General features: G+C 44.9%; 1 protein-coding gene across 3 annotated transcripts in view; it reads right to left on the bottom strand.

Annotated features, from left to right (window-relative positions):
- Positions 1–15,670, bottom strand: part of LOC110838979 (ATP-dependent DNA helicase DDX31) — a 108,157-nt gene that overhangs the window by 80,600 nt on the left and 11,887 nt on the right. For 2 of the 3 annotated variants that reach the window (XM_087353039.1, XM_087353043.1), the window contains exon 10: positions 12,905–13,067. In XM_087353039.1, coding sequence (XP_087209165.1) covers positions 12,905–13,067 — 163 coding nt within the window. Of the gene's footprint in view, positions 1–9,298; positions 9,465–12,904; positions 13,068–15,670 lie in introns of those variants that run through there. The other variant, XM_087353030.1, reaches the window with a different exon arrangement.

Here is a 15,670-nt window from a genome sequence, read left to right as displayed (position 1 = left end):
CGTAATGAAATGACATCATTGCGTCTTCGAGTTATCAGCTCGAATACAATGATGATTGATGACTGTACTGATGATAACGTACGGTGAAGCCCACTCACCTAATTGCCCGCTCCACGAAAAGTTTTATGTTAATTTTATTTTACAAAACATGGATGTCACTCCGTACTCGGCAAACAAAAAAGTTGGGACGAACAAGTCAGCTTTATCAGATCTGTTTGTGTGCAGCCAAGTGGACACGCCACAAAACAAGTCAACAGCTAAACACGGCCTGTCAAATTAACGGAATTGCGGGCCAATCCAGGGGAAGCTGAGGGTACAGTTCGCCCAGAAACGCAATACACACATCGCACACGTACCACGTACGCCCCATAAAGAATACCATTAAGATTATGACTAACTGTGCAGGTTAGCGGCTCTGTTTTGTCCCGTACCGAGATAAAATGAACAAAATTCCTTAATATAATATTTTAAAACAAAGAAAGTAATTTGTATAGCTTCTGTTCCGGTAAGTGGCCTCTCCCACTTCACTAACTGACCCACCCTTTCGTATTGCTTACTTCGCCTCTGAAACATCGTGGATTCAGACTGGACGTGATTTTCCTCATGCTTTCCAGTGAACTTTGAGACATCTTCGTTTCAGGAGGCCCTCACATACTCAGCGCTCGACGCTGTGGGTTGAAGTAAATCTACACCGAGCTCAGAAGTACCTTCTCCCTTTTGTTTCGCAGAAATAATAAATCCAAGATGGCTGTCTAATTTATGCGGTGTTTCCCTCTGCAAGTGGCGGCCAGCGTGTCTGACGGTGCCGATGTGGAGCAATGCGAAATGCGCGTACGGGGGTGACGATCCGCCACTGTCAAGCAGGAAGCTCTGATATAAAAGGCTCCTTTCCTTCCTGCACATGTTTCTCACATGAAATTTAAATTTTCGTGTGGAGCAGCCTCATTACCCCGGCTCAAGACAAAAGAGTAACGGGAAGCGTGGCAACCAGCAGCCCGCGGGCCACTTCTCCCATCTTGTTTGTTGCGGAGGAAACGACTCGAAAGCCGCACCCCCCCCCACCCCCCCCGGGCTGCAGGGTGCTTTATGGCAGTGGAACCCAACCTGTGGCGCACTAGCCGTCATATCGAAAGCCACGCGGCAGTTGAGGTGGGAAAGAGTAACAAATTATTCTTCCTAATACAGGCTGCAGCATAGTGGAATATAATTCTGGAATTATCAGGGTGGGAAGTATGGTTCCCGTTCACTGCGACGCAAAGTTCAATCCGGCCCAGCCTGGCCAAATTTTATAAAAAATAAATTTCCCAATATCGATGACAGAACCCGGAATAAATAATAACAAGAAATACTTGAAACAACGTTTTTAATAGAAACATCCTATGAAAGAGGCTACAGCGGAGACGAAGGATTATGTGGAAGGATAATATTAAAAAAAAATAAGAGAATCCGGAAGAGAAGATGATTACCGCTAAAATCCTCAGTAGGATTCTTCAAAGCGACGTTAGGATATACGGATCCTGCAAGAAATGCAACTTGTATGTTTTCAGTAAATGAATAATTGCTAACGCATCCGCCAGGAGACAGGTGATGTGGCCGGCCAGTGGGAAAGAGAGACTGTCTCGTAGTTCAGTTATCTCATGAAAGATTCGTCGTAGAAAATAAAGTTTCGGACAAGTTTACCCTTAAAGAGACTAATCACTCAGAACATTAATGCGCCATTCTTTTAACAGCTGTTGGATTCGAATTTAATGTGTGAGATAACAGACAGAAAGGGATGGAGAGGGAGACACGGGGACAGAGAAGATAAAAGATGAGGGTGTAGTGAGACACGCTGCATTTGTTACCGGGAGGTAGGAGCGATAGATAATTTTTCAGCTGTGGAGGCTCAAAGCAGTGCCATCTCGTACTTCTTTTATGAAAGCAGGTTGTAAAGTATTGGGATGTGTTCCATTTTGTAGCAATGCGCTACCAGACCTCTTAAATATATTATCGTTATTATTATTGCTAACTAGCTAACTCATTCTATGGAGCAGAGAGAAACCACGAAAACATCGGTCGATTTGGCTGGACGCAGGATCTGACGTATGTATAGGCCTACTGACTTTACGCCAGCATTTCGGCGTTCAAACAGGCCTAAAACATGCAGTTGCTAACTATATTTCAAATTTATGCAGTTCTGTATTACACAGATCCTACATAATGCGAGATAAACGAATGCTTTTTAAGTCCCAGAGATTAGACTGCATTGAAATTACCAAATATCAGTGAGCGAGTGTTTGTCCTGAAAACGAGACAGGTGCTGGGGTGCGTGTCTGGTCCCTCAAGGCGTTCGGCGTTTCAAATAAACCACGGAACTAAAGAGAGAGCAGCTTGCACGTAGCCTACTTAATTCCTCTAGTTCATCGCCATCGTCACAAAAGCTCGGCCAACACACACTGAATAAACTCACGTTCATAATTCGACGTGTAAAAAGTTGGCTGTCTTCTGGGATATCACGCCGTATAGTCTGATATATCTGACCGACGTTTCGGAGGTTATCATATGAGTGATTGTCCTGATGATGATGGAGACAATTAGTACCTCTGAAATGTTGGTCAATATCTACCATATTACACTGCGGAACACCCCAGAAGATAGAAATCTTCAATGTATCGTACCTTATTAAACAAACTGTATCAACTGCAGAGGTTATATAACGTCCAATAAGACAGGTCTAAAACTGTGGACGCACGAGGAGGTTGTCGTGATGTGCCTGATGGTACTAACAGGAAATTACTGTACAAGGACTAACGAAAACCAAGTAAGAGGCGAGAAGGCAAAGACTCCGTCTCGGTCGCTTAGGATGAATGAAGAAGCTTCAGCCCCGTTTTGCGGTATTAAATTACAGACCACCAAAATGTCCAGTCACTGTGACCCCAATTAGGGCGGCACGAAGCCTACAATCACCGGACTGCATACTCATGCTGTTCCATAGTAGACAGCGGCATAGCTTCACGCTCCGGCCGCACAGTTTTCTGACACCCAGCGCACTAATGGTCGTGCTTATTTCAGAAGATCCACGCATTAACATTTGTCTTAAAGGCTGTGTGTGATATGGAGCACCTGAAGTGGGAACTTCATTTCTCTCAAAAGCAAAATAATTCATCGCCCTGATGACGGAGGCAGTATGACCTCTGAAACGTTGGTTAACATCGACCAGACTACACAGCGCAACAACCCAGAAGACAGAAATCTTCATACTCATCGCCCTGATGATGGAGGCAGTATGACCTCCGAAACGTTGGTTAACATCGACCAGACTACACAGCGCAACAACCCAGAAGACAGAAATCTTCATACTCATCGCCCTGATGACGGAGGCAGTATGACCTCCGAAACGTTGGTTAACATCGACCAGACTACACAGCGCAACAACCCAGAAGACGGAAATCTTCATACTCATCGCCCTGATGACGGAGGCAGTATGACCTCCGAAACGTTGGTTAACATCGACCAGACTACACAGCGCAACAACCCAGAAGACAGAAATCTTCATACTCATCGCCCTGATGACGGAGGCAGTATGACCTCTGAAACGTTGGTAAACATCGACCAGACTACACAGCGCAACAACCCAGAAGACGGAAATCTTCAAAACAATTCAAGCTGATACACAAACAAAAACCTTTGAGAAAAACGGAGGATGATTTGGATTTATGAGACTATCATCTGTGCCGCAAGAAGGAAGGCACGCAGGCCTATGGGTCGTTCTTAATGCGTAGGCCTATAAGCACTAACTGGAGCTAGTGCGGAGGAAGGAACCAGCTCTGCAAGGCTTACGAGCACTAGCGTTCATGAGCTGCTAAACAAAATTCCCAGCCTTTCTGACAGTGTTCACAGAGCCCACAAATTAACCCCATCTTCAGGCAGACTAATACAGTCCACCCCCTCACTCTATACTTCTCTATTTCACATTTTAATAATATCCTTCAATGACAAAACCACGAAATGATGTCTTCCATTAGAGTTTTCTGACCAAACTTTCTCATGTATTTATTATTTCACACGTGCCTACTGCATGTCCCATTAATCTGATCCATTTTGGTTGAAGTTCCTATTAACGTAATGTGCAGCCTAAGACTAGCCTCTGAAACCGAAAATTGTCTAAGCAATATTTAAGAACTGAGGAAGCGATCTCCGTTAAAAGTGAGTGTGGGTAAAATGCACAGTTGCTGAACGAGCAAGCAGGTGGTACACATAATTACCACTGAGCTTTAAAGGTTTTTATATTTTAAAATTTAATGTTTTTTATACAATTTTCTCCATTCCTTTGTTACGTATTCTTTCTCAGGATGAAATATTCTCCTCAGTATGAAGATTTTTGTCCCAGACAATGAAGTTATTCAATACAGAATACCACCCTATGTTATGGAAGTAAAAGAATGACCACCATTTTGACACCTACCCTGGTCACTTCAATCTAAAACACATTAACAAAACGTATTTCCTTAAGAAAAATTCCAATATTTTCCTTGCTACCGGGTTTCTTAGCCAGAATTCTACACGCGTTTCTTGTTTCTCCCTGCCGGTTCAAGTCACGTGGAGTGATTTCGCCTTGGGGCCACTAAAGCGAAGACAATGGGCGGCTAATAAAATGGCTACCGGCAGACTTGAACCCGACCCGCGGAACGGAGGTTGAGGGGCGGCGTCACACGGAACTGAGGTGACGTCCACTGTAGCAGCAGAGCTTCACATCCCGCGGGAGGACTTCGCCCGCACAACCCCCGGGCCGCTTTAATTAACCCGCGACTATTAACCAGGCTTCTGTTGCGAACAAAAGACGAATAGCTGCCCGGGCCCTGAGCCATCAGCCGCGCCATTCATCAGGGAATGTCAACCTGTGGCCCGCAACGCAACATCAATCAGGCTCTGCCCAAGCAGTTTAATTAGCTACCGGCGGCAGAACGCGGATCTTCAGCTTCCTACTTCACAGGGCGGCGGCCGTATGAACGACATTCAACAGCTCGCGTGAGAAGAATAAACAAAGCGATCATCGACAAGACCTTGACAGAGATGGAAACGTATCCGAGACTTGAGATATCACGAGGGGTGAAGATGTTGGTTGTGGTCCTAATTCCCACGCCCTTACAGAAGTATAAGAACTACATTACGTAAAACAGTTCTGTTAAGCGTTATTTGGAACCTTTCTTAACACTGTGAGGATGACACCTGTCAGCCGAGGGGAACAACGCTGGGTTACTTTCCGAGCTGCTATTTTAGTCTAGAGATTAAACTGGCACCGCTTTGGACATGGATGGATTTCAACGTTTTATCTGCGTAGATACAGACCTCACTATGGCCTAATGTCGCGCCGGAGAACTCTCATGAAATATCCCGAGGATTCATTAGTTCATAACTGGAAAATAGCAAAAAGAGAAAACAGCAAACAACTCAAAAAGAGGAACAGACTGTACCGTAGCGAAACGTCGAGTCTATTTCCCGTAAAATCGGTATGATCGCCTTGACATTTAAGGACGTCTTCCGGCCACAGATTCTAATCCACTGCCTTCGAAACACCAATGAAAGCTGAAGTCCTGGCTCCTGAAAGTTTTGACTCGCGAATTTCATTACGATGGCTGAAACTGGTAGCAGGTTTATTGGTAAAGAAACATGGCGATGGCGCGAAGCCAGTTACAGGAACAGTGCCTGTACTGTAATTGATTGGCGTGTATCCAATGCAGTCCGCGCATAATTAATTAGATTAACGCCGCGCCACTTTGAGTGAAGGGGGCGACACTTGTTCTTGCTGTTTCAGTGTTAAAACATGCAGCCTCTCAGTTCGAGCCTTGTCTGTTCCATACAACACAACACTACTGTAATCCGAGAATCTACGGAACAATGCTCGTATTGAGAATCTGATTTTCACTCAGTTGGTGAAGAAATTCTCTGTCGTCAACGTAACCCGAAGATTCATTACCTGCACACAGCCAGATGAATCCAACACAAAATTTATGTGTTTGAGACCTTCTCTGCAGGTTTTCGAGCTAAATTTTGTATGCATTTCTTACATAGGCAATGCAATTCTGTACCTTTGTTCTGGAAGACTCAGTGCATTTCATTAATGTCTAGGGAAACATCGATGTTTATTTCGAGAACCGAGCGAAACGCATGGGGCTAAGTCCCGAGTTACTGAGCGTCACAATAGCTGGTACACATAGTTACCACTGCGCAGAAAAAATAGACTAATTACAATTCATAAAATACACTCATTCCTCCGGTACGTTACAAATCGGGATTTTCTTCTTACTTGTCATATTTATCTACGACACAGCATCAACTACTTTCCATACAGAGTGCCCATAAGACGTAGGATGACTTAGTGACAGAAGAGTTTTAAATTGTGTTGGCCATTTAAGATACTTTGAAGACTGAGGAAAACCGTGAAAATATCTGAGACGCGAACTGGAAGTTTCCATTGTAGGAAGACGCAAAAATGCGTGAGACAGAAAGTCACGGAAACAAAGCGAAATGTCGTACTCGGAAGGGCTAGAAGACAAGACTACCGTGCCCTTGGAGAAGACGCCATGAGGCGTGTATGAGCGTGGAGATAAAGTTCCACACATTCCAGACCTTGGCCACAGATGGACATGGCCAGTTTCACTTTCAAGTTACTTCATTGCCAGTGCACACTGTAGACGGTCCGAGTACAGCGCTGTCGAAGAGAAATGCCACTGATTACCGACGTATTAAGGGATGACCCAATCACGGTCTAATTTTTCTTAGGGCGGCTTTTGTTATGCTAATTAAATATGTATATTTTAACTACCATAAAGATAATAAGCATGAGCAAAGCTAGTCTAAGTTAAGTTAGAATGTTCTTTCGGCGCGATAAACTATTTGTGTGGGTCATCCTTTGATATCCAAGTTTCCAAGAATTCTTACTTCTGATGGGAACCAAATTCACGGTAAATAAGTTTTATTTTTATTTACGTGGGGTTTATTTCACGACTCAGACTAGCCTATACAGCGTCGAATCCTAGGACAATCGAACTCGGGACTTCACCAAATACGAATCAGGAGGGACACCTACCCGGACCCTCCCTTCGGTGTGAACAGTTCACGGGCAGTGACTTTACCATAGCAGCAAACGGCTTTTCTGACAAAATGTGTAAAAGATAATGTTTTGTGCTGGACCAACACAGCAGCCTTCATTATCCCACTAATAAGTTGGACTCCATCTCGCATGCTTTCGTGCTATAATCAAATCCAAACGTCTGTCGCCCCCCGCCGAGCTGATTTAGACGAGAGAGTATGTGATTGGCGCTACGACAGGTAGCCCCATTGTTGCACAGACCCACAAAAGTTTTCAATTATTGGAGACAATGCGGCCGCTGGAGGCAATCTCGTAGCAGCGCTCAATTAATGTTTTGTAACCAATAAAAACCTGAATGGAAGATGTTTTAACAGAAGCAGTACGCGCATTCCAGGTCCTATTGTGGCTCCAGTCGTTTGATTCCAACACAACAATGAGCGAACAGTGGTAGCAGGATTCTGAACGCACCTGGTGGTCTGGTAGGCTCCACTGCAGAAGTGGCCACCAGAAGAAATTTCGGACTGAACCCAACGCCGAACCGACTATGGTATCAAAATTCTGACCCAGCTCCACATCTGAAGTGACCAACTACAGATTTCTGCAACTAAACGTGACAATAAAACGAAAAGTAACTCCAAAATTCTGCTAACAATTATTGGTTTAGCGGAGCTGTTGGATGTAGAATAAGGAGTCTCACTGCAAATTTAAATGTGATCGTAAATGCTATTTGCAGCTTGATACAATCGGTGGCCAACTTATTTCTTGCAGTGAAACCCCGCTAACTTATGCTTCCTGCTAATATACATAGTTTCTTATGTGCGTATTCTGCAGTATAAGCGAACAGTCTCGCAATTGGGTATTCTGCATTATAGTTAGTGCAAGGTGTAATGTGGATTCGTATTTAAACGCCACAAAAGGAAAATACTCGATTCACACAATCCATCAGCATTTGTCGCGGGATTCGTCCGTTAATCAAACCACTCGATATGTTGTGGGTTGGGAGATTAAACCTTATTAACCCTTTTCATGACGAGTTTTGGTAAAATAAAGTTTTTCTCTCTGTATATATTTCCATGATAACGTGCAAGTCTTATTGTTGAAAAGCCACGAATGGTTAGATTTAACTGTAGACTGGCGCTGGCACGCATTCCTTTCACTGATCTTGTCAAAGAACAAATCCAGACGATAAAGCCGTGTTTCTTGGCGAGATATCTCGTGCGTAAAATGGAAACGGTTAAACCATGCCATTTTAAATAGCGGCATTGTACGCTGTATGACTAATTTCGAAAACAATGTATATTAATAATAATTCTTCCCATGGTTTTCAATTGTTAAGTCATGCTCTCTCTCTCTCTCTCTCTCTCTCTATATATATATATATATATATATATATATATATATGTATAAATGAGGTAAAGAGATTCTCAATGTTTTCCTCGCACGTATCTTTCAGTTTAAAAAAGTTAATTATATCAAAATTAATACAGATTCATTTTTAATCCAAAAACGAAGAAAAATCTGTTTAAAGCCGTCCCTAGAGCCTTGGTCTTAACAACCAGTACAGATGTGACCCTCTTGTTTGCTGTTACGAACGGAATAAAGGCTTACAGAAGCAGAGAGAACAACAATTTCTCAGAACACACGCACAAATCGAAAATGAATGCCCCTTATTAACTGAAATCGAACGAAAAATGGCGAATACTTGCGTTCAGGCAAGAAACGTGTACAAATTTCATTGGATCTCTTGTCAAGACGATTATAACAACTGAGTAGGTAATACTTTGGAAGAACAGAAAGTATACAATATCCGAGACGCAGGTCTACACTACTGATTGGGTTCAGGTGGCTCTATACACCTCTTCCTTTCTCACGTGGTCGCACCAGATGCTCCCCGCCATCAATCAAGCGAAACTCTCATTAACCTGCGGTCTAATAGCCTCTTTGTGAGCCGTAAACAGTTGACAATAGGGCGCCGTGTCATTTGTAAAGCAGCCCTGAAAACTTGTTTTAATTTGACACGCTTTATTATCGATTATAACGCGAAATGAAGGTCGACAATCGAACATTCTTCACGGATTAGAAACCCGATACGTGGTGCATGCACCTACACCCTGCAACATAAAACACTGAAACACAAACGGCTGTGAGGGGAAACAGAGACGAAGAAGTTCAAGTTTAAGGAGCGGAGCGGGAATACGAGTTGGGGTGCGATCAGAAACACAAAGCTTTATGGCTCAAGCCACTTTATTGATTTCACAACTTCCCTTTGCGTCTCTTTTTGCGGACAGACTCCAGTCCGCTGGAGAACTCTGACGTCACCAAATGTGTCGCCGTTGAGTACCCCTGTTCGAGCCCAGAGTTGGATCTCTTTTTATCGCGTGGCGTCCTAGCTCTGAAACAAAGGACAACAGAACTCAGAATGTGGGTCCGACGTCGATTCCACAGCACGGCAAACATGGGGCCGGACTCCGAAAATTACGAAAGTAATTTAATAACAAACACCGCGGTGCTCCAGTGCAGAATACAACGATGAAGGAGTTCGTACAATACGAGAAGACGCGCGTGTCTGTAAGCGGGAAGGAAGAGCCGAGAGAAACGAATGAAGAATGTCGAGAAACTGAGACAGACGTCGATGTAGATCTTCCGGGCTGTAACGCCGTCTGGACTTCTAGGTAGACACCAGTGTTTCTGACGAAACAAACTGCAATTCACCCCTGACGATGCAGGCAGTACAGCCTACAAGATCAATATCGACAAAGGAAAGTAGGATTATAAGAGAACGAGGTTCTCACGACGGTGAAGACGTCCAGGGTGGGTTGCGACGCCGTGGACCAGAATCACAAGAAATACAGATACACTGACAGGCAGGAAGATAAAACGGAAAGGAACGAACGAACGAAGGAAAATAAGAAATGCAGAAATACAGAGAGACAGAACGGGGGAAAGAGTACCTGACAGCCAGCCAGGCACTGCTCCTGCAGTGGGTGACCCCAGCGCGGGGCACTGGTTATTAACGTCACATTGTTACATGACGGGGTGCCGCGGGCTCTCCTTTTAGCTCCCGTAATGAAACAAAAGATCGGTAAAGAAATATTAATCTCTGAGACGGGCCTCAGTGGCGTGCAGTGCACAACAAACAGTGGCGTCTAGTTACCGAATTTCATCACAAATACTGGCAGTCGGACGTGATTGAAATCTTCGTCAGCAAGATTTGTTGTAAATCTGGATCAAAATGTGTCTAAAGAACAATAATAAGGGCACTCGGAAAGGATGTTTCCTCGCTAAAATGACGCAGCTGACCGATCACAAGAGCCGAATGTGAGATTTCAGGTTCTGACGACGACGACGAGCATGATGATGGTTGACTTCTGGGATGTTGCGCCGCGTAGTCCGGTAGAAACTGGCCGACGTTTCAGACGTACCAGACTACACTTGGCAGCATCCCAGAAGACAACCATCTTCATGAACGCCGAGTGTTTACTGCCGACTTTGGTGAGGCCTACAGTTTTAGGAAGTCATGATGCAGAATATCGGGAAGTTCTTGGTGAGCCTACACTACCACATGGTACACCGGCGGCGGTAAACTACGCCTTATAGGCCCACTCCTAATTTCTACTGAAATCGTAGTCATTCTTTACGATTCTTTCTTCTGACCAGGCACTTGTCCGTGCTTCTAGAAGACAGCGCACAAGGTCTGCCCCAGACCATAGTGCAATGCGGTAAGCCAACACTCACCACAGAATGAGGTTGTTTTTAAACAGAACAGCTGTGCGACATTCCCGAAAGAACGGGAAATTGAGAGAATAAGAGTGGCAGGCCTGTGAGCTCGCCACAGTAAATCTAATTTCTCTGGGAAAAGGGTGGGGCGCTGCGTGCGTTACTAAACAAACAATAGAGAATCGTAGGGCGTACAGAAGTCCCAGGGACTAAATTTCATCAGCTACCGTCTCCCTTTTCCTCATCTAATTTTCCAAACCAGTTTTATTTCCAAGGGAAATCTCCATTTATAGTCGCGTACATGTTTCTGCCCTTACTTACCAGAGCGCATCCCACTCAAATGTCGCGTCGATAACCCGCGGGCAGTAATTAAATGTACGAAGAAATTAGCAGTGCAATATACATTTTATTGGACACGCTTTTGGGGGGGACGGCGATGTAGGGCTCACTTTACTATAACCGATTATGCCGTGGCTAGAAAACACGTGATTATTCCATACCAAAGTTCAAAATTAACAAGACTGAAAAATGTGTACTCATTGGAGTACACTAAAATTCCAAAGGCGTTCTTTGTGCCACACCACGGATGATGTTGGCAGGGAGACGATGGGAATATCAAATGCAACAACGGTTTCGAAAGAATTAATGACATCCAAGGTCACTGTCGGAAGAATTCGATCAAAGGTCATTCTTTTAACAGTGTAATCCAGGATCACTTTCAACGCGATTGACAGGAGGGCCCATCAGGTGTTCTTCGCTTACGCTAAAGCGTAAGAAACACGTAGAAACGGGCAACGAACACGGGTCCGAAGGTTCTGAAGTGCAAAATGCAAGATCCTTCCTGGGGAAGCACTTTGTTATAACACAAGCTTCATGATTCGTCATTAAATATTTCTACAACCCCAGTCTGCTGTTTAAAGACAAATGACGACGGAGGTCAAAACATCAGCCCAGATGCTCCAATACGAGACGTTTAAAAACTTACAGAAACAATAATGGCTGAAAATGGTTAGCTTACAGGTTCTTCTCAGAGCCCAAAGATTTATTCTCATGTTTACATTAATCCGCTACTGAGCCAGATTCATCCAGTCCACACCCTCCCTCCAAAGTTCTTCAACAGCACGATCACTGAACCCTTCCTTTCACGTTTTTCAAACCAAACTTTTTTCACTTGCCTGACTAACGTTTCCCCCGTGCTACATGTTCCGCCCAATATCAGTGACCTGATTAAATTGCCTTCATACCACGTGAAATGGCAACTCCGAGGTATGGAGGGGCGCACGAAACAAAGCAGAGCGTAAATGTTTAATTACGTAGTCATTAATATTAATGGGTGTGGTGGAAAATTAAAACTTCTTATTGTTTTTTCTCAACATTTGTCAGTAGCTTCCTATTCGCCTAACTAATTCCTGGACAGCAGTCAGTTAATCAATATTCAGAAAATAACTTCTTATCATGGAATCCCAAGCTCCATGACTCTCGGTAATGGCTTATCTAATGAAATGTTTATAAAACAAAATTCCGTAGCTGCTGACGTCGTTAAGAAGCTCGGCCAAACGGAAGCCGTGTTGTGCTTAGAGTGCGGAAAAATGGCGCTCCAAGCGTAGCAACTGCTTGCGTCAAGGTTTCTCGTACAAAAAAACAGATTGAATGCAATTATTCTAATTCAAAAAGCAGCATGGAAGCGAGTCTTTAGAGCGAGGCACGCCCGTACTGCACAGCGTGTTCGGTAAGTCCAACGCTTTCCAAACGAAGTTCACACATCCACACACAAAAGCCTCGTTTTAACGCAGACACGAAAAAGAAGAATCATCAGACATTCTAAAAAGAGGCGCGTCACGATTTAGGCTTTCATCGACGCGGTGTCACTGGACACACTGTATAAGATCCGTGTCATTCTTTAACGCTAAAACGAAGGTGAAATCACTAGACACCCTGTATAACAGCCATGTCATGCTTTAACGCGATAATCAAGGCGGCCCATCAATCTCGAAGCAACGGTCCGACGCGACGCGATCCATTTCAGCGGATCGGAATTTCCACCCGAGCCAGCGCCTCTGAACAATGCACACAACGAGAATCGAATCAAGTACCAGAAGCAGGAAGAGTCTTTACCTGTTCCGCTGCCACTGCTGGCGTCCAATTCCCCCGATGGCGGACGGAGGATCCCTGAGGGCGAAGCTCTTCGCGTAGTGACCTAGATGAACCTGCTTAAAGTTGAACGCTGTCCTGGCGTCCTTCCGGTAGCTCGCGTAGAACCGAACCCAGGACACGTAGGCTAGAAAGAGACATTCGAACCTTGGAAACATAATTCACTTCTCACAGTGACTGGAAAATCATCACAGGAATAAGGTGTTTTGCTACCTACAGCAATAAGAATTTAGCAGTGTTTCCACAACGGGCTAGATGAACACGCAGTTTTCTTTGCGGTCCGTTCTTTGATTTATTCGAAGTCTTTCGTGTAATAAAATGTTGGGGTCTGTCCACAAGACAAACAGTGTAGGTATATCGTACAGTTTCCCCTCACACCCCACGACACTATCGATAGCAGGGCGTCGATGCAGTTCGCGCGTCGGCCATCATTTGTTTCTGGTAAACGAGGTGTGACTTTTTTTAGGGCGATGTTTGTTGACAGGTCCGGAGTGCAGATTGCTGTCCAGCACGCCCCCCCTTCCCCCCCTCTCTCTCACACACACACATACACATTGGAAATCGAAGCGAGCAGCGCAACGAGGGAGGGGAAACAAACCTCGGAAGGCCGGGGAACTAACAAACCATTTCTTCACACAAATTTTATGAAGACAAAAAACGCCCGCCCTTCTAGATCTGTAGCTCGTTCTAAATCGGGCCGAAATGAAGACAGATTTCCACAGGCGGCCGCTACCTCCTTGTATGCTTGTTCCATCCGAAATTTAATCAACAAATTTCATATTGGTTCGAAGTAGAACGGGGGTTTCTTCCTCATCTGCAACTCTTCACTAGAAACTCAAATAAAACGACGTGAAACGTATCAAGAATGGTTCATCCTACAAAAGTTTCCTGAAAGACGGATGGAGAGAATTGCACAACGGCCAACCAAAAACTAACGCACGGTTTTAAATTAGCTCAAATTACTTTTCCGCCTCGCAGTTTCTTCCGGTCATTTTCTGACCAAATAACCTCAGGATCGCCATTTCATTTCATTTATTCCCACCGACCACCACGTAAACGCGTCACGTCTCTCGACAGATAAATTAGTCCTCGTACATTACATCAAATATTTCATATCCCTCCGCCTCAAAGGGCAGTGAACATCGTAAACAGAAGACATTCACTTCCTAACAGCAACTCGCTATGGCATTCCGGAGCGAGAAGGTCTAAGCACTCCGCGACCTGGTGACATATCTCGGCGACCCGCAAAACACCACAGACTGATAACAACGGATCGGCTGCTGGAAGCAGACGAAATACCTGTCAGGGCGACCCATGTCTTCATTAGTCGGGCGGCGTCTCAAAAGACGAACCTCTCCGCGCAGCAGTGCGGTATGTCCCTCGCTGCCTTTCCTCAGGCACTCCAGTTCAGGTTTTATTCTGCTAGCAACAGCTCACACAATCTTAATTCATCGCCCTGATGACGGAGGCAGTATGACCTCTGAAACGTTGGTTAACATCGACCAGACTACACAGCGCAACAACCCAGAAGACAGAAATCTTCATACTCTGATGACGGAGGCAGTATGACCTCTGAAACGTTGGTAAACATCTACCAGACTACACAGCGCAACAACTCAGAAGACAGAAATCTTCATACTCTGATGACGGAGGCAGTATGACCTCTGAAACGTTGGTAAACATCTACCAGACTACACAGCGCAACAACCCAGAAGACAGAAATCTTCATACTCATCGCCCTGATGATGGAGGCAGTATGACCTCTGAAACGTTGGTAAACATCGACCAGACTACACAGCGCAACAACCCAGAAGACGGAAATCTTCATACTCATCGCCCTGATGATGGAGGCAGTATGACCTCTGAAACGTTGGTTAACATCGACCAGACTACACAGCGCAACAACCCAGAAGACAGAAATCTTCATACTCATCGCCCTGATGATGGAGGCAGTATGACCTCTGAAACGTTGGTAAACATCGACCAGACTACACAGCGCAACAACCCAGAAGACGGAAATCTTCAATCTTAATTCCATCAGGCCTACGTATTTTATTTCCGAAGATTTTAGGAATCGCAATACCAAGAACATAAAGATGTGGCATTGTTATTATTGTTTTTGTTGCACGTGTAGGAGCCTATTATTATTTATTTAGTGTTCTGTCTGACGACAGGTCCATATGAACAGGATCCTTCCATCCTTTTCTCGGACTGGGATCTGTTCATATACGTTCTTGGCAGATGATCCAGAAGTGGTTTGCCATTGCCTTCTTCTGTGTGTGAATGGAGTAATTGTTGGGATGCCACGGAGAAACCGGGGAAGCCCCCGGAGGAAAACTCCGTGTTGCCTAGACCATGGCCTTGCCCAACACAAGTTATAAATTCGGGCACCGCCGGGAATCGAACCCGAGACCCCCAGGATTACAAGGCCAGCGTTCTAACCGCTAGACCACCGTGGCATATGTAGGAGCCTACCAAGCAAACAAAGGCACGCACGCACTTAACTTGACTGCCTTCATTTAGTATTTTGAGTTTCATCAGCGAGATACTCCGCATACCCTGCACTAACCGGCGCGTTTAAAGCCACTTCCTGGGATTTGTTCTCTATCGCATTTGTGTGCGCTGCGAACCTAAACGCGCGGTTTTTCTGTTTAACAAACAACAGCGGTGTCAGGGGTGTCCATCATCACAACGCGGGTCTGAGGTGGCAGCGTCACGAGTATGTGACCT

Source organism: Zootermopsis nevadensis, unplaced genomic scaffold (assembly GCF_977971745.1).
Source record: "Zootermopsis nevadensis isolate Lab colony 2312 unplaced genomic scaffold, Znev_1.0 Znev_ptg000002l, whole genome shotgun sequence".
Lineage (NCBI taxonomy): Eukaryota > Metazoa > Arthropoda > Insecta > Blattodea > Termopsidae > Zootermopsis > Zootermopsis nevadensis.
The sequence above is the reverse complement of the archived record's forward strand: the minus strand, read 5'-3'. Positions and strand labels throughout refer to the sequence as shown.